Raw genomic sequence first — 19,200 nt, 5'->3', positions numbered from 1 at the left:
GGAAAGGTGACAAAAAAGGATAAAAACAATATAATTATCATTTTTAAGGTGAAGTTTATAATACTCGCATTGATGAAAGTGAAGTAAAACAATATTGATACCTCATAATCATTTAATTAGTATGAAGTACTTACATATAAAACTACACTGCAACATTACACAATCTTCTTTCTTGTTTTAAAAACTTTGTTTATTAAATTAAATACTTCTATTTCGGTTAATACTTTCGCAATTTGATTAATCAAAACAATAAATAGCGTTATAACTTGGACTATGACAAACTGAGATATAGATGTGCCTATCTCGAGCCAACTTCCAGTGTTTTTAACATGGAAGAGCATGTAGAGTCCCATTATGTTTGAAAAGATTAGCACAATCATATTTAAATAACCAACTGGAGCCTGAAATGAAAAACATTTATACACTAAATGATTCTGGATAATTTGATTAGTTGTTGCAAAATTATCAACCAGTTTCAAAGAATAATAAAGAAAACATAAGAGACAAAAGAAAATCTACATTAAAATGCCTACCTTTGTTAGATGTTGAATTGCTCTAAAAGTACAAGCTACACATAAGAATGGAGATAATGTCTTTAGTAAAATTAATGTTGTAATAACAAAAGGCTGGAATGAACTAGTAAAGCACAGAACCCATCTCACTTCGAATGAATTGAGTGAGGCTATATTTCCAGTGCCAAAGTACGCTAAAATAATGTATAAAGTCTGTTAATACATATAAGGAAAATAATCATTAATTAATAGTAGGTATATTTCGTTATATCCTAAACAATGAAAGTTATAAATTTTATGCACATTATTATGAATAATTAACTAGCTATTTGCATGTTTTAAATACATATTGAAGTAACTAAATATATTTAAAAAAATATTGTATAAAGGATACAAAACAGAAAGCTCTTCTGAAGTCGTGACTATTTATACTCCTTCCAATAGGAGCCAAACCTTTTTCACTACGTGTAATAACATCAACTTCAAAGTCACAATCAGTAATCTGGAAAAACGAAATAATTGTATTTTGAGAGGTATGAATAAATTATACATTTACTATAAATCAATATACTATAGATACATATTTTTAAAATAATTATAAACTTAAGTCCCATGTTGGGTGCCATTTTGTGTTTTAATAAACAATAGCTACAGCTACGTACCTTAATTTTTCGTTCATTAAGGAGTTCAAATTCAATGAACATCCAACAATTAACATTTATTATTAATGTTAACATAAATAAACCTTCATGAGCCACTGATAATAGTAAATAAAAATTAAGTATAGAAGCATTAATTCCCATGAGTCTGTTCACAATTTTTTTTGAATAAAACATTGGTACTATGGGTAATATCACTGAAACGAAAATTATTAGGTTAAATACATACAAAACTTGTAAATTACATCATACAACATAAAAATTACATAAACATTATATATCAAATACCTGCTATAATCCAGCATAACAAATGAAGGCTCTGTGAAAGTGGTGCTTTTGTTTCAAACCTTTTTGATTGTAAAAATATAACCAGGCAGGAAATAAAGAGAAGAATCTGTTGTCCAATAGTTATTATAATCTCTCTCCTTAGCAATTCATTTTCAAAATTAACATTGAATAAATACTTCTTAATATATAACATATGTAGAACCAACCAAATCAATGCAGCCAGTATACTGAAATATAAAATAGTGTTTTGTTACATTTGAATTTTCATTTGGTATTTCATTTTCAAAGATAAGAAATATTTTTCCATTTTTAGTGTATGCATAGAAGTGAGTCATAAGCGTGTGGGCTCAGAAAGCTGTTAACCATAGTAAAATAAGTATAGTAGCTTATAAACTAAGTTTAATTTTTGGCAAGTTTCAGTTGTTCTTATTAGAGATAATACATTAAACTAATAAAAAAATTAAAAGTCGTAATTTAAATCGCATTCTAGGAACATGCCTAAAACAATTATTTATAATTTTTATTTTGTACATCATGCTTTATGTAACATCATTATATACTTGTTCTTTCCATAGTACCATCTACACTCTTTATGTAAACCTATTAAGTATCTTTGCCATGCAATTAAGATTTTATCTAAGTCAATCAGTATTTTTTGACATTAGTAATAATGAAATAAATAAGTATTATGTGTCAATCGATAATTATATATTATTTTAATGTTGAACACACACTACTTACACTAACTCAATCCAAACATCTTTCCCCACTACTGGCATGAATGAAAAAATACTAAGTAGCAAGCATCCAATCGTCCATGCTATACTTAATAATTTGTTTAAATGTACCGATGATGAGAAGAATGGCCATACACTCATGCCCAAAAGTGGAATACTCAATGCCCATCTGTGAGTTAATGCTAGCCCCTTAAAAGATACATATTATTGAAATAAAAATTATACATGTAAATATTACTAACAGAATATTTCAAAAACTTACCAATAATAGTGATCCAAAAACGTAGCATAATACCTCAATACCCAACATGTTCAGCTTTTTATTATTTTTTAACATGCTTAAAGTTTCCAGCCATAAATTAAATGGCGCTAACGCCAATTTCCAAAGGATGATTGGCATCAAGAAATAAATATAATACTGCATTGGTAGACTTTGTACTAAAAAAATATAATTATCTTTAAATAAGACTGATATAGTGTCTTAAAATGTAACAGCCACAACATCCTATAACTAGTCAAGGGTGTTTCGTAAAGAAGATGATAATTCCACCTTATTTGTGTTCCTAAATATACACGGTCAGAATTTCATCTGGCATGTACAGGTTTCATCTCAAAGATTTCCTTCAGCACTGAGCATGAGATGTAATATAATATTGACGTAAAACTGAATATTTTCTTGGGTTACTGAAACTCTTCATTTGCAATCCACAGAGCGATCTCATTTCTAAGGTCGATAGGCAAATCGGTCGACTTGAAAGTAAGTATTCAATTTCTTCGGTTCCATCAAATCTGATTTGTGGATAACATCCACCTATCAGATTAATTGAAACCATTTGAGGGCCTGCACAAAACCACCATAATATGTAAATATCAAAATTTTACATATGTAGTCTACTCCAACCATTAAAGGGAAAAAGCCAAATAAACAACATTTTACAGCAAATTGACGCGATATTTTGGTCAAACATTGGTCGAGAGCATGATAAAAATGGTGTTTTAAACGTCGACGAAACTGTTATCGGAATTTTGGAAGTAAAATTAAAGTGGAAATAAGTAGTTAAGTGCAATAGTGACAATAGTGTTGTATTATAAATAAAGATATATTAATCATAAACTCTTAGTATAACACAATATAGCTGAGTTATTTGTAAATCGCATGAAATACGTAAATCTAAGGATGGAAGTAAGAAAAAAGATAAACAAATCTTTTTTCTTACTTCCATTGGAATAGGTAGAATAGGAATAATACATTATGCCAATGTAAGACAAGTAACAAAAAAAATATATTGAATGAAACTTACCATATACTATTAAAAATAGTACCACAACTGTGATAGTAGAAACATATATTATTATAGTATCTATTAATTTGCTAATCTTTAGTCTGTACAAATTGTTATAGTTAGAGAAGTCTGCTTGTATAAACATTTTTTGCTTTATTATTACTCTTAACAAATACAGTATCCAACCCATAAATGAAAGAGTCACTGTGATCAGTAATGGAACTTGGTAATAATTGTGATAATAATTTAGACCGCTTAAGCTCAAATGCATAATTTCTTCACTTAAACCTATTACTTTATCATATTGTTCATCATTTAACATTTTTTCCATGATGTTTATAACTTCTTTCACTTTGTTACCATCAAATAATTTAAAAGGTTTGTATAATAACTTAACTGCATTAGCTTCAACATCCAATCTCTTTTTATTATATTGTGATATCATCTGCCTGCAGTTGCTATAACTAGCTTTGGCTTTATCTTGCAAAGTCATATTAAGGAGTTCAATAGGTACTTGACCCTGAAATTTGACATTAATAAAACATCAAATATTTAAATATACACAAACATAACTAACCATATTCCTTATTAAGATAAATTACTTCAGGAAATGCTTTATCCTCTTAAAATACTATTAAATGACCAGAATAATATACCACCTCTTTATTGATTAATTAGTCAGCTAAATTCTTCTGTTTAAAAATATTAATATAAGAAGTTGATTTCCAAAATAAACTAAAATAAAAATTATAGTACACAAGAGAAATTAAGTACACATTTTATAACATATATTTTCATTACTATATTTATACTTTTTATACTATATGGTGTTATACATACAATAGAATTAGCTGGTACAGGAATTGAAAGTATAGTAGACATCAATGGTGTTAAATCTGCTTGATTTATATCAAATCTATGTGCAAGAGACATTGAATTAGTCATAAGGTCTAATTGACTCTTTTTGTCTTTAATTTGTTCCACTCCAGAGCCCCATAAAACATAAGGAGTTTGAGTTTCATGATTATCTCCAGTGCCATGAGAACCTGTAATGATAAGTAAAAAGTTGTTACTATTTTTTTGAACATAGGTATCTTAATAATACAGAGACTTAAAATTTTTAAATTGATTTGATTTCTTAATGCATATTTATCTACTATATTATGTAAAAATATAAATCAAATAATCATATCTATAGATGTGCTGACCATGCTATCAGCTGTTTTTGATGTACCTGTATATTTTTGTAGCTAGCCAGCATCACAATAAGATTATTGATAACTATAAAAAAATAACTACAATGTCAATTTGGAAGAATGCTATTGTCCTTAACTTATAGTGGGATTATGAAGTATACTTCAAACATAAAGTTTAATATACCAACCCCAATCAGTCATGCCATGATCTGATGTCATCAAAAATGTTGTTCTACCATCATTGTTGTAGAAGTCTTTAATTAATCTTTCAACTTCCTCTATATGCTCATCTACAAACTTTATAGTTGTCAGAAAGTTTCTGTGAAAGACGTTTCACCGTCTTTAAAACATTCAAAATTATGTATTTAAGGTTATCATCTCATTTTAACTTACTGTGTTTTTGGTTTGTGTGTGTGTCCAGCTGTATCCGTACCTAATAAGTGCAGGAAAAACACTATTTTCTTACTTCTCAGTTTTTCACTAAGAATGTTATCATATTTTGCTTTTTTAAAAAATAATTTAACTTTTGTGAAAACCAAATCATCTAGAAGAGTAGTATTTTTATTTGAACTAAAAGACTGGTCATAGGGATCAAATTTATCAATGATAATATGATTTGTGGCTCCTTTTGTGAATATTTCTAATATGTCATACGTTCCCCATGCCCAAGTAAATAATGTTTGATTGAAAACAGAATCAAAATCAACTGGGTTTTCTTTCCAACCCTTCGCTATTGCAGAAGGATCTTCATAGAAACCTGCAATTATTGCCACATGACCAGGACGTGACTCTGTAGGAACTCTTGTGTTTGATATTCCCCACCTTCCATTTGTATTTGCTACTTCTCTGTAAATTATTATAAAAATATTTTATAGTTGGACATATCAAATATTAAAAATACAGCAAACTTTTGAGATATACCTGAGGTATGGCATTGTCGTATAATTGACAAATGATTCAGCTCTTAGTCCATCCACGACAAACAGAACTAGCCGATCAGCTGGAGCTACGTGAGTCGGTTCATATACAACTACATTTTTGACTATCGGCGATTTAAAATATATATCAAAAATAGAAAATAAAAAGACTATATGTATAGAAATGGCTGTTATAAACATAGCTATTCAGAAAAATATATTCTAGGCTTTGATAGAGTCCATATCGTAACAATTTTATAATATTATTTCATAAAGTTTTTATTTTAAAATAATAACAAATTCTACATTACTTGAAAAGCAGTAAAGATCTAGTGATACATATTTTTATATACTGTTTTGATGTATAGCATAATGACATTGACATAATCTCAGTTTTTTTAATCTAAAGCCTGAAGTCTGAATAATCACTACGATTGTTATTGTTAAAAATAAAATAAAAAAGATAATGGTAATTAGAAATGCTACAAGAATAATTTGCTACTTCACTTATCATTTCTTAATTGAATTGAATCTGAGTGCTGTATAGTATTTTGAATGTTTTTTTAAATATACGTAGTGTTTTTATTTTTTTCATATTATTAAGCAATGAAATATGAAATATGAATAATAATTACATTACATTATAAAAGACCACAGATCCCGAGGTTTTGGGTTTCATCCCACGTCGAGATGTTAAAAATTAATTGATTTTTTCTGTCGAAAAAATAAATAACAGCCTGTTGTTTAGAAATTGAAAGTCATATTGTTCACTGCGGTGCCAAACACATAAAACCATTGGTCTTGCGCCTGAACTCGTTCCTGTCGTGTCGGATTTGCTGTGCCATCAGATTATTAGTGTGTTTTTTTATGTTCTTAATAAATAAATATATAATAATAACAAATACCCTATTAAAATTAAACTTTACTCGGTTAATTCAAGGGTCGTGTACAACCATCTTCGCAATGATTTAAACAAAACTATTATTATAATTTCAAATTTTATTTATTACATATTTATTTAATTTTTAAATATATATTCTATTCCCCCATCACACCAGCTCCTAATAATTGAGCTAAATCATTCTCTTGAGTGTTTTTCAAGTTTTTCAGAACCTCGTCACATGTTACCCTTTCGGCTGAAATTTCTGAATAACTGAAACCAAGCGTATTGTAAAGACGTCGAACTTGTCCAGCACTTAACGAACCTCGTAAAGCAGGATCGAAACTTTTGATTATAGCTTCCAGGTGTCTAAAGCAAAGAAAAATATCATTATCATTCTAATAGTGAAGAAGTAATGTATTATTTCATTGTCTATTAATATTTGATTGATTTCATCAACTCACTTCCAATTTTATAGTTATGTATATTATGTTATACCACGGCCAAGTTTAATAGAAGATCACTAGGAATTGTTTTTCAGTTCAAGCGATCAGATATAAGATGTATTTAGTTGGTGTAATTACCAATTAAAGACATCTTACTACCACTACCATGCAGACCTTATTAAAACTGAGAGCCCTCAACAAAACAAAAATTTCATATAATATCCTTTTAAACTTTAAAAAAACACCTTATTTAGCCAGCTGGAGCTGACATTTTAAAAAGATAATGAATAGCATACCAAGTATTGAATAATTTAGTTTCTGTATTTTTTAAACGAGCTGAAAAAAATAATCATTTCAACAACAAAAACAAGACCTTGCATTCTAATTTTTGACACTTCTTCGGACACTGTGAAATTTGTATAGTATCACAATTAATTATAAAACGACAAGTGACAACTCTTAACATACATTACCTATTTTCATATAAAACTGGTGGTAGTCCATGCCCCGCGCGAAAGAGCATACAATCGTCTAATAATTGTTCAAGAAAAGCTACAGGATTATCCGGTGAATGAGCAATAATCTTTGTAAATAGGAACCGAATTAATTCAGGAATACGTCGTTCTCGTAAATAATTTTCAGTTCGTGTAACAGTTGATAAAATAAATTCCTTGCGGCCTGATATATCTACGTGTTCGCTTATTGGCTCTGATATTGTATCACCACAAACACATTTACAATCACAATAATTATCATTAAAATAAGAATCAGCTTCTTCCTCCATTTCGAATAAATATCCGATATAAATTTCCTACGCAATAATATCTCACCATTCGTGTATTGCCCTTTCACGTGTCATACTATTTTTTGATTAATCTTAAATTATAATTTGTTTATAAATATGATAAACAAATGAGTCTATGTTTTAAGGAGTATCCATACAATAATAAAAAAAAACCTGTTGAGTTATTTACTGGTTCTATACTACTGTCAGAAAAGCCTTGTGCAAGAAATGTTGGAACAATTCGTCAAATTCTGGAATAAGTGCGCCAGTGTAATCGCATTCACCAACTACTGAAAAATAAAATACATAGTCGTACATTTGACGGCAGACTCAAGAATTCTTTCGGTATCTAAAAAAATATTTTATGTATTTATTCGTTTCCTTAATGATATTCTTAAAAGCAAATCTACCACCACTAACCTTATCAGCGCGTAGTTGAATTAATATGGAATACACCGTAGAATGGAACCAATAATATGGAAAAAGATCTTTAAGCAGGTATTATTTGTACGAGGACTTCTTAAACTTGAACTGGTGGAAGTAATGGGGTTCGACTTTGATAATTTACATTATATTTCAAGTGTATATGTTAAGCCGATAAATATCTCTTCTGCTCCGCTACGATCTTTATTGGGGCCCCTTTTATTTACTTTATATACAAATGACTAGCTGTTACCCGCCCGCATCGGCGGACATGCTAAATGAAATAAACTATTCAAAAACGCCTAGATTATTTTAAAGGGATGGAATTGTGTGATATATTAATATTTTTTTCGAATTGAAAATAACAAATATTAATAAAACTTTATATATAAACTAGGCTGTATGGTAATTGGCCTTTGACATAGTGAATAAGATGAATTTAAAAGTATGACTAACCGACAACCGTCAAATTTATATTTAAACTGATCTTGTATGATTAAAATGTTTACATATTATTCTAAGATAATTTACGCTATAAATCTATACAAAAATCTTCAGAAGTTAATAGCTCATAGTACTTGTTTCCAAGATCTCTTTTAATCTTAATAATGGGAAAGGAAACAAAAGAAATAATGATTGGTAAAATTGATGACTGTAAGTACCGATTCTTCTTTGTTGTTTCTTAAAAACAATTACTGTTTAGTTTAAAATCATTTAATTAATTCAGGTGATGACGATGTTCGTAAAACCGCCCAGGAAATGGATATTATTCGACAAAGAACTGTTGCCTACGAGTATCTTTGTCGTCTCGAAGAAGCAAAAACATGGATGGAGTCATGTCTGAAAGAAGAACTTCCACCAGCTGTTGAATTCGAAGAAAATTTAAGGAATGGCGTTTATTTAGCCAAGCTTGGAAATTTCATAGCACCTGACCTTCTTCCATTAAATAAAATCTATGACATTGATCAAAGAAGATATAAGGTAATTTTTATTATTTCCCATAAAAGTCAATGTATACCAGTATAATTTTAAATATAATCTATATTGTTAAGCCTCTTCCTAGTTACTTTCAAGAATATTCAAAAGGATAAACATACATAATATTTTATGTATGTATTGTAAAAAAGTTGATAATGGCTAATTATTATTTGAAAAATGGTCTCCTATTTAATTAACTCTAAGTAGATGTAAAATATTTGGTTACTTTATTTTTAGGTGATGGGATTGCAGTTTAAGCATACTGATAACATAAACAAGTTTTTGCAAATCTTAAAACGAACTGAACTACCAGTGGTAAGTGTCACTTTATTTTGTTAATTAAATGAACTTCACTGATTATTTGGTTAGTAGGTGTTTTTCTATCTACCATTAGGATTCCACAGTCCCCATAGAGGGCATATGGTAGCTTGCATGATTATTGTAAAGATGATAAAAGTAAGGCTTAGGCTGTGATTGCTCATTTTTTTTATGATTAAAGTAGGCAGACAGGCAAAGGAGCCACAAAAATGGTGACCATGTATGGCCAACCATATACATTGTCACTGTAAGAAACCATTCCTTACAACACCAATATACCATCTTGTGCCCGTAATAAAACTGGAACACAATAGTACTAAGTAAGTTTGGTGGAAGAATATATGATGAGTGGATGGTATCTACTCAGATGGGCTAGCCAGTTTATATATGAACAGAGAACTAATATATCTCATAATAGGACACAAAAATGCTATGTATAGTGTTTTTACGATATCCATTCGATTTCCTTATAGCTCTGCTATAGTATCTTGATTAATGTATCTTAATTAATTCTCATTTACTTAAACACAATTTAAGCATATTCACCTTAATTTTACTTCAAAAGTTCTGCTATAAACTTTACAAACATTCAATGTGAAATTTTTTTGCAAATCCATAATTTAATATATCCATAATATTGTAGATCAATTTAATATTGTTTATTTGTATTTACTCCTCTTTTCGAATGGCTTATAACGATATACCACTGTGGTGCGGACTGGAACACTGCCCAGCACCAGCTGAATGGGAAGGAAAAGGGCCAAAGCGGAGACATGTCCTATACTATAAATCCGACAAGTGAAAGGAAATACATATTTGCCATATTTCTGTAAATAAAGCAAACAGGTCCTTTACACATTAGACAATGTGTTTGTGTTAATATGCGACCATGACATGCCATTTCGAAATATTAAAAACTAAGCAGTTGTGTTTTAAAAATTTCAGACATTTCAACCTGAAACAACAGACATTTATGACAATAAAAATATGCCAAAAGTAATTTATTGCCTTCATGCTTTAAGTTCACATTTATTTAAAATTGGAAAAGCACCATTAATTCATGACTTATTTGGTAAAGCTATATTTACAGGTAATTATTATATATACATACATACAATCATATGATCAGTTATTAGTTTCAATATACACAGCTATTGTAATTTTAACCTTTTTAATATATATTTTTTTTAAATTTAGATGAACAATTAGATTCTGTATCTAAAGACTTACAAAAGTGCAAACATCCACTTCCAATGTTCCAAAAGATAAGTGGCATACTGTCACATAATAACAGTACCACAAATAATAACATCTTACATAATAATGCTCTGATTGAACTCAATAATTTATTGGATTCTGAAAAATCAATAACTTCAGCATTGTTAAACCCTACCTTAAAAGTTAAATATATACAGAATTGCCTAATAGATGAATACAAAGATGTTCTTAAAGCAGCAAAGTATGAAAAAATTCAAGTTGCTCACAATCACTCTCTGAATGATAGCTATGTACCTGACGAATATGATGAGATACTTACTCAAGTTGAAATTCAGGGCCATATCATTGCTACGAATTATAAATTTCTATGGCAGAATCTATGTTCAGCGTGTAAGAGTAATGATGTAAATATATTACACAAACTATTCAATGAAGAATGGGTCAAAATCAAAAATTACAACTCTAATAATTTGGATTTCTATTGTGATGTGGTTAAAGACTTAATAGAGTCTTGTAAAGATATTGATGTAGAAAGTATTACAAACTGGCACAAGATATTTCAGAATATAATAAATGATGGGAATATTAAAGCTCGTGAACATACCGAACACAAAACTGCAATTGTGAATGTTAACAGAGCATTAGATGAGGGTACTGCAGTTGACTTATATCGAGCCTTGACAAGTCCCAAGCTTGGGTTGAATTTTAATATAGATATACATGCTGCACCTCTTCTATTTGAAGAAATGAGATTAGAAAAATGTGAATTAGATAAGAATCTCAATGAGAGTGAAATAGCTGCTTCAGCTTTGTATTTGAAATCTGTCGCATCGGTATCTGAAGCCGTAGAAAGAGGCGATGAAACGGCGGTATGGAATGCTCTTAACTCAAGGCAAATTCAACTAGAAAGACTTAAGCCACACTGTCGTCGCCGTTATCTTTCCGCTTTAATAGCAGCTTTACAAGTGAAGATTAGAGAACAGTGTGAATGCCCTTTACTGACTCTTGAAGACATAAAAGATACCATAGACATGGTAAACATGAAAGATGATGATAATGATGAATGTAAGACCATTTCTCTGTATATCTCTATAGAAATTATCACATGGATATTATCTCGTAACCGTCATAAATTGCTTATTTAATTTACAATAATCTGTAGTTTCTATGTATAATTGAATTATTTACTTATTAATAATATTTTATACATTACATTAATTACATTCCAGTGTATTTATATGTTATTGTATTTTTCCAGTGGTAGAAGTTATTGACAACATTAACAAAGCTGTTTCTGATGAAGATGTTGATTCTTTGATAGTGTTATTGAAAAGTTCATGTCTAAAGTTACCACTTTCTCTACATAAGGAAGAATATCATTTATACATGAGGACTTTAAAAAAACGACTGCTGCAGAATGAATCACAAAATCTCTGGTTTGACGATATCACTAATGCCATTAGTGATGTAAATTACGAATCGATAAAAGTTAAAGAATTAACTGATGCAATTGTTCAGCTCAATTTAGCTATATTAAAAAACGATCTTAACGAATTCTGGAACGCACTTTCATCTCGCCACCTTTCTAGTTCAGAAATTATCGAGAGTTCATGTAAAGAAGTTTACTTTCAAATGTTTTCAAAAGCTTTAAAGAAGAAGGGTCAAAACATCTGTCCCTGGATTGTATGCCACACGGAAGCCGGGAATACAGTATACATTGACGTTGAGTCTTATAGCTATAGTTGGACTACCCCTAAAGATTTCGTTCCATATGCACGCTATTTAACTAGGAAAGACATAAATTCTGTAATCGATCGAACTAACAAGCACCACATTAATACATATAGACAAAAACTATTAGAGAAGTTATTTACCAGATTTCAAGCTTGTTGTAAAGGATTTCTAGTAAGGCAGTCCTTTAATAGAATAAAGTTCTTTAGAGATCATACCGAATATGTGGTTAAAATTCAAGCCTGGTGGAGGCGAATTCAAATTCAAAGAAAATATGGAACATTGATAAGAATGAAAACAATTGAAGCCAAGCTTAAAAGAGAAAGAAAGCAAAACCCTTGGGCGTGGTATAAAATTCAGGTACGTTGTTATTTTATATTTCGTATTATTAATTAAAATAGACCTTTTATATTTGAACATTATAGGTTGTAAGTCAAATATTTTTTTAATTTCAGGAGCATAATATTATCAAGATACAGGCTTTATGGCGAGGCCGACGAGCTAGAAATGCTTTCGTTTCATTGTTTCACTCACCTTACCCTCCATTAGGGGTTGTAAAAAAATTCATCCCCATGTTAGACTTTACAACTGAAGATTATAATCGAGAAATAGAATTACAAACTTTAAAATCAGAAGTTGTACAATCTATAAGAAAAAATCAAGAACTTTCTAAGCAAATAGATGATATGGACCTGAAGATAGGATTATTAGTGCAAAATCGAATAGCCTTACAAGAGGTTGCTGTTCATGGCTTAAAATTAAACAACCTAGTGAAACATAATACTACTACCAAATTAGTCATGAATCAAGATGGCAAAGGTCCATTAATGACTATATCCACAGCTGTTAAAGGCTTAAAATCTCTGACTAAAGAAAGTAAACGACTCTTGGATGGGTATCAACATTTGTTCTATGAACTACAAACAAACCCAACATATCTTTCCAAACTTTTGTTTTGCATACCTCAAAACAAAACTAACTCGTTCTTACAGAATGTTGTGTTAAGTCTTTATAATTTCGGAGCTTATGCGAGAGATGAGTATCTTTTATTAAAATTGTTTAGGTTTACATTGGAAGAAGAGATAAGTTGTAAAATCGTTAAACCATTCGATATAATTGCGTCAACGCCGTTAGTCTTGAAAATGGCTGTAAGCCTCTCTAGACAGTTATCTGGTTTGAACAATCTTCAAACTATCATAGGACCCCTCGTCGAAAAAATCATAAATGATAAAGAATTAAATATAGAAACAGGTCCAGTTGAAATATATAAAGCTTTAAGAAATGAAACAGAGATGAAAACAGGACAAATATCGTAAGTATTTAAATTTCTAATAAAATCATAAGGAGTAAATAAAAACATACTTATTCTCTTTAATTTTTTAAGAAAATTACCATACACTGTGGCTCAGGAGGAAGCGTTAACTTACCCTGAAGTTAAATCAAGATTAGAAAAGGCTCTCACTCAACTGAAGACTGTCGTCACTATGTTTTTGGATAAGATAACAAGTTCAACGGAAATGTTACCATTCTGTATAACATATATGGCTCGTGTCTTACATCGCTCATTGACATCGAAATTTCCGCATACACCTGAAAAAGATATTCTCAAGGTATAAAGTATAACAAATATTATTTGGTACTATTTTTATGTTACTAGTAATATTATGTGACTACTATACACTGTATTTTCTTTTTTAGGTTATTGGTAACTTGGTATACTATCAGTTTTTTAATGCTGCAATAGTCGCACCTGATGCTTTCCATATTATAAATATGCCAAATGGTGCGGGATTAACAACAGATCAACGAAAAAACCTAGCTTCTGTCGCAAAAATTCTACATTTTGCAGCTGCCAAGAAAGGAGTTAGTAACTTTAATTATAGATATATTAATAAAATAATACCTGCCTTATATTAAATATAAATTTAATAACTAAATAAAATTTATTTTTGTTGTAGTTTGGCGAGGAGTCCAGTCACTTACGATGTTTAAATCCGTTCATAGTGGAATGTCACGAAAAGATGAAAGAATTGTTCCGGCGCTGCTGTCGCGGACCCACTCTTGAGGAGTATTTCGCCGTGGACGAGTACACCGAAGCGACTTTACTCCATCATCCACATATCTACATTACTGTTCAAGTAAAAGATCATTGATTGTACAATAGCAAATGTATCATGCTTGCCCCCTACTACTATCACCTATTTTTGAGTAGTTGGATTTGTTCCTTCATTTTTGTCATTCATAACTTATTAAAAAAAAGTATAATTTTTAACTTGAAGTTTTCCGAAATCTTTCTGAATTATTTTAAAAGAGATATGTCTATTTTAATGTAAAAAGGCCAAAACTAGTTATCTGCGACATATATATTACAATATATATCAGATAGTTGACTCGAATTTCGTTATCACGAATATGCCGTTGTGTTTATACTCTACGATTATGTAAAGTTATTTTATATTCCTTTCTTATCAATAGGAAATAGTGGACACACATGCTTTGCTTGTTGAATATCAAGACATTGTAGCACCTGACCCGAGTGCTCGACTTAATGAACTTTTGGATGACTTAGGAGAAGTACCTTCAGTTACGCAACTGGCATCGCGCGATGTTCCTTCAGTGAGTAATGACTATTGTACACGTAATAGATGTAATACTTTAAACAAATAATATGCAACAATACACAAATGATTCGATATAATGGTCTTATATTGAGCCTATTGCTTCCGTTATATTGTTGTTTTGTTGTTTTTTTTAAACATAAGAGTAAAATTGAATGGATTTTTTTTATATTATGTTTATTTTTTACTAATTGCGTTTGTAAAGCAATAGAGATGGTCCAGGCAAAATACCTACCTTATTTATAAAAATGTCACACAAGTACTTAAGCTCATTTTATAAATATATTTTTTTGGAATCCACTACATTTTGAACAATATAGAAAACTACTAACGTAGTACGTTTTTAAAGAAAAAGTGATTAGCGCAATGAGAATTATTTTAAATCTTTCACAAAAAAGACGATCACAGCGTATTACGTTTGTTTTTATTTTTAGATTTTTTATTATTAGATGATTATTTTCTAATGAGCAAACACTAAGAAATTTGTTTAAAATATTTGCTAAAATATATTCTTTGGGAAAACCAATTTTGATAGGTTTAAGTCATTATAAACTCCTTAGAGAAAAAAAATATTTATTTGATAATGTTTAAAATAGGTAGCAATTGATTTAAACATTTACACATTTTAGCAAGCAGATTCAGAAGAAAATGCAAGATTGGAAGTATGCCTTGCACTGGTTAATAAATTCCAAGCCCCAGCAGATGATATGACTGATTTAAATAAACTATTCATCAAAACGAAAGAATTGTGTGTTGCAATAATCCCGTTTTTGAACGGTTAGTATTTTCTTAGATTTTTTATTTGGAAAACCATATTAATTTCATATATCTTATAATATTAAATACTCCTAGGCGAACATCTTTTGGAAGCACTATGTATTGGTACGACACGAGAACAACAAGAGCAGTATAGTGAGAAAGTAAAGAGACGCATATATTCAGGACAGGTTCGCCCAGACGAAGCGATAACCTTACGAGAACATATCGCGAAATTACGACGTAATCTTCAAATGCTGGAAGATGAAGGCTATGTTACACGTGAGGATGGCTATCAAGCACTTATAACATCTATAGCCCTTGACTTATGTAACAAAGGAAAATACAGACAGGCTCAGAGAAGAGCACTTACCACGCTGACCCGAACGAGAGGAAGTTTGTTGGAAAAGACAAAATATTATGAAGAGAAATGTAAATCATATGACCAGTACATTAAGTCCTGTCTTGCTAATCTTCATGCTGGAAAACGGTATGTCTAAAACTTACATATATTTTTCAAACTATAAATGCTTGCATCAAATTAATGTTTTTTTTTTTGTACTAATAGGAGTGTACATGCAAGCTTAAGAAGATCAGGAAAAGATATCCAAAAGTTAAAGTCTAAGTTGACTGTAAAATACTCAGCTTCTAAACTTCTAGAAAGAGGAGTACTTCTAGAAATAGATGGTCTTTCCACATCACAATTCAAGAACGTACAGTTTGAAATAACACCAACTGATCATAATGGAGTGTTTACAATAAAAGGTAAATTCATGGGTGTTGAAATGGAAACCATTGATATTGATATTCAAGATTTATTACAAAAGCAATATGAAGGTTGTACAATAATGGATATGTTTGGGAAAGCTAAGATAAATGTTAATTTATTAATTTTCTTGTTAAATAGTAAGTTCTATGGTAAATCTTAGAAGTAAATATTACTTGTTAATTATTTCATATATTGGCTGGAAACAAGTTACAGTATTGTGATTGGATATCATTGACTCGTCCTAAAATGATAACCTGGAATGATTCAATTGATGATTGATGATGAATGAAAATTCAATTTTTTACCAACTAATGATGTTTATCAGTTTGATTGATTAAGGTTCGAGATATATTATAGTTCAACCGAATCGAATCTGTAATATAAGAATATTTTTAATTGTGTGGCAAAATTTGAAATTTTTTGAATTTACAGCTATTCCACAACATTATGGATGCCTGGAGGTCGTAATCGTCAGTTATGGTCGATTATCCACTTTCTGAATGTTGTTGATGATAATGGCTAAACAAAAAAATCCTGTATAAAATGAATTTTTTAATCGCCAATAATCGCTTTCAATCAATTAATCGACACATTTTGTATATATAGTAGCTTATGTGTGAGATATACATTAGCTTACAAAATGTGTATTAATTTTTATCTAGTTATTATTCAATTAATGACCTTTTTAAACTTTATTCAAAAGCACCAAAAATGTAATCATAAGGCATGAAGTATTCCTTTTTAGTATTAATTTTCTTGAGTTTTGTTTACGATTGTTAATTATTATTTAAACTTATCTGTTTAGTATTTTACGTAATAACATCATGACATTTAAATTTAACAAATATGAAATTATGAGTAATTTAAATTGACTGTTTATATGTATTCTATTATTATACGATTATACGATAAAATAACAATGCATTACCATTGTAAATATGTATCTAAATTTAAGGTATTTTGCACTGTGATGTATTTACATGAATTAATTATCCTTTCGAAAGTTGAAAAGTACAAATTATTATTAAGACTTTTTCATTCTATAAATTCAATTTGGAAACAAATTAAATTTGCCATTATTTCCACAGTTATATTATTATTTAATCAATTAATTATTTGTATCATTTATGTTCTACAATAACTATTAATGCTTTTATTAATATAAATCATGACAATATGATTGTGTATTACTTTTTATATTGCTTTTTTATTTTTCAGTAAAATGCTGATTGAGGCTCTATTGTACTTCTTAGTTTTAATTAAAATAAACTTACTTTTAAAGCAGTTTAGTATATTTTATTTAAATTTTTTGCATGCATTTCCGTTAGTACTTGCAGAATGATATACATTTTGTACAGAATGTCTTTATATCTGTCCGCGTAAGATTACAAAAATCATTAGATTACAATCTGACGAGACAGACTGTAATCTGTCGAAATATTGTGAAGTGAAATATGATTGCAATTTAACGCATTATTTTTCGCTATATTGTAATCTGTCGAAATCAAACTGTTAGATTACAATCTGTCCCCTCATTGGCCAGTCTTATTGTAAGAGCGACCAATCATACGTCACCGTTATTATTCGGTAGCTTACAATCTATCGGAGTAAATTCAAGTTAAATTATAAAAACTAACCTAACCTAACAGAAATATTATGAACTATCGAAATTATTTATATTTTATTGCAAAATAAATAAACGTTCACAATCTATTACAATTGCGCGAAATAGATTATAATTTAACGGTACTTGCAATTTTACGGTGAAATAATATGGCGGATGCCGGGGAGGCGGGGGGCACGTAACGTTCAACCAATCAGCGCGCGAGATGCATTTCGTTCTACTCCAGTTCACAATTTATCCGCTTCCCATCGATAGATTACAATATAGCGAAAAATAATGCGTTAAATTGCAATCATATTTCACGGTTCACAATATTTCGACAGTTTACAATATGACGAGATAGATTGTAATCTAACGATGTTTGTAATCTTACGATGACATATCCAACGTTTACAGTTAATTAGATAATACGGTATGTATTGTCTAATGACAAATAAACTGTAGACGCTATGTATTTTAAATTTGTAATATCTTCAAAAATATTAATTTAAATTACATACTGTAAGTTCCATATTGATCTATATTCATTTAATGCATAATGTATTTAAGGTACGTAATTTGATAAGAATTAATGCTGTATTCCATCGTTGCAGAACTATCGATAGTTTGACTATCGATAGTTGACCTTGAAAACTATTCAGGATATCAATAGTACTATCGATAGTATCGTTTTGATCAATACTATCGATAGTATCGCTAGTATTGCTAGCTCTCCGTGAGCAATACTATTGATTACGGCAATACTATCGATACTATCGCTAGTATCGCTAGCTCTCTGTAAACAATACTATGGGTAGCAGCGATACTATTGAAACTATCGATAGTATCGATAGTTTTGGATTATCGATAGTTTAGATTAAAAGTAATACTATCGATAGTATTGCTCATGGGGAGCTATCGACACTATCGGTACTATCGATAGTCTATCGATAGTATTGTCACGTGTCAATACTATCTCTAATACCTTAACTATCGATAGTCTATCGATAGTGGCCTATCGCTATGCAACACTACTGTATTGCTTAAAATCGCTTTGTAAATAAGCCAACATTTCTTGTAAAAA

General features: G+C 29.9%; 3 protein-coding genes across 3 annotated transcripts; 1 reads left to right on the top strand and 2 right to left on the bottom strand.

The window, feature by feature from the left end:
* Positions 1 to 98: 98 nt before the first annotated feature.
* LOC113398962 (GPI ethanolamine phosphate transferase 1) lies at positions 99 to 5,905 on the bottom strand. Its single transcript, XM_026637928.2, has 12 exons — positions 5,597 to 5,905; positions 5,069 to 5,521; positions 4,864 to 4,994; positions 4,320 to 4,525; positions 3,498 to 3,999; positions 2,459 to 2,634; positions 2,201 to 2,385; positions 1,460 to 1,686; positions 1,175 to 1,368; positions 907 to 1,014; positions 534 to 725; positions 99 to 401 (listed from the first exon to the last, which is right to left on the bottom strand). Exons 1-12 carry the CDS (start codon positions 5,791 to 5,793, stop codon positions 156 to 158), a joined length of 2,817 nt encoding a protein of 938 aa, XP_026493713.2. The 5' UTR covers positions 5,794 to 5,905; the 3' UTR covers positions 99 to 155.
* Positions 5,906 to 6,630: 725 nt separating this feature from the next.
* Positions 6,631 to 7,758, bottom strand: LOC135193507 (uncharacterized). The gene is made up of 2 exons (XM_064216294.1): positions 7,392 to 7,758; positions 6,631 to 6,841 (listed from the first exon to the last, which is right to left on the bottom strand). Exons 1-2 carry the CDS (start codon positions 7,700 to 7,702, stop codon positions 6,631 to 6,633), a joined length of 522 nt encoding a protein of 173 aa, XP_064072364.1. The 5' UTR covers positions 7,703 to 7,758.
* An 849-nt stretch (positions 7,759 to 8,607) lies between these two features.
* Positions 8,608 to 16,691, top strand: LOC113398943 (ras GTPase-activating-like protein IQGAP1). The gene is made up of 14 exons (XM_026637900.2): positions 8,608 to 8,779; positions 8,853 to 9,106; positions 9,341 to 9,418; positions 10,367 to 10,511; positions 10,619 to 11,704; positions 11,898 to 12,730; positions 12,826 to 13,682; positions 13,755 to 13,980; positions 14,069 to 14,233; positions 14,329 to 14,508; positions 14,846 to 14,986; positions 15,618 to 15,765; positions 15,841 to 16,234; positions 16,313 to 16,691. Exons 1-14 carry the CDS (start codon positions 8,734 to 8,736, stop codon positions 16,671 to 16,673), a joined length of 4,914 nt encoding a protein of 1,637 aa, XP_026493685.2. The 5' UTR covers positions 8,608 to 8,733; the 3' UTR covers positions 16,674 to 16,691.
* Positions 16,692 to 19,200: the final 2,509 nt, after the last annotated feature.

The sequence above is a fragment of the Vanessa tameamea genome, chromosome 2, assembly GCF_037043105.1.
Source record: "Vanessa tameamea isolate UH-Manoa-2023 chromosome 2, ilVanTame1 primary haplotype, whole genome shotgun sequence".
Taxonomy (NCBI): Eukaryota; Metazoa; Arthropoda; class Insecta; order Lepidoptera; family Nymphalidae; genus Vanessa; species Vanessa tameamea.
The sequence above is the reverse complement of the archived record's forward strand: the minus strand, read 5'-3'. Positions and strand labels throughout refer to the sequence as shown.

Coding starts and splice junctions, on each gene's coding strand:
- LOC113398962 (XM_026637928.2), bottom strand. CDS start 5,793: ATGTTTATAACAGCCATTTCTATACATATAGTCTTTTTATTTTCTATT. Junction 726..906: donor TCAGAAGAGCTTTCTGTTTT/GTATCCTTTATA, acceptor ATGTATTAACAG/ACTTTATACATTATTTTAGC. Junction 402..533: donor CAATTCAACATCTAACAAAG/GTAGGCATTTTA, acceptor TTTTCATTTCAG/GCTCCAGTTGGTTATTTAAA.
- LOC113398943 (XM_026637900.2), top strand. CDS start 8,734: ATGGGAAAGGAAACAAAAGAAATAATGATTGGTAAAATTGATGACT. Junction 12,731..12,825: donor GGGCGTGGTATAAAATTCAG/GTACGTTGTTAT, acceptor TTTTAATTTCAG/GAGCATAATATTATCAAGAT. Junction 14,509..14,845: donor ATATCTACATTACTGTTCAA/GTAAAAGATCAT, acceptor TCTTATCAATAG/GAAATAGTGGACACACATGC.
- LOC135193507 (XM_064216294.1), bottom strand. CDS start 7,702: ATGGAGGAAGAAGCTGATTCTTATTTTAATGATAATTATTGTGATTGT. Junction 6,842..7,391: donor CCAGTTTTATATGAAAATAG/GTAATGTATGTT, acceptor TCTTTGCTTTAG/ACACCTGGAAGCTATAATCA.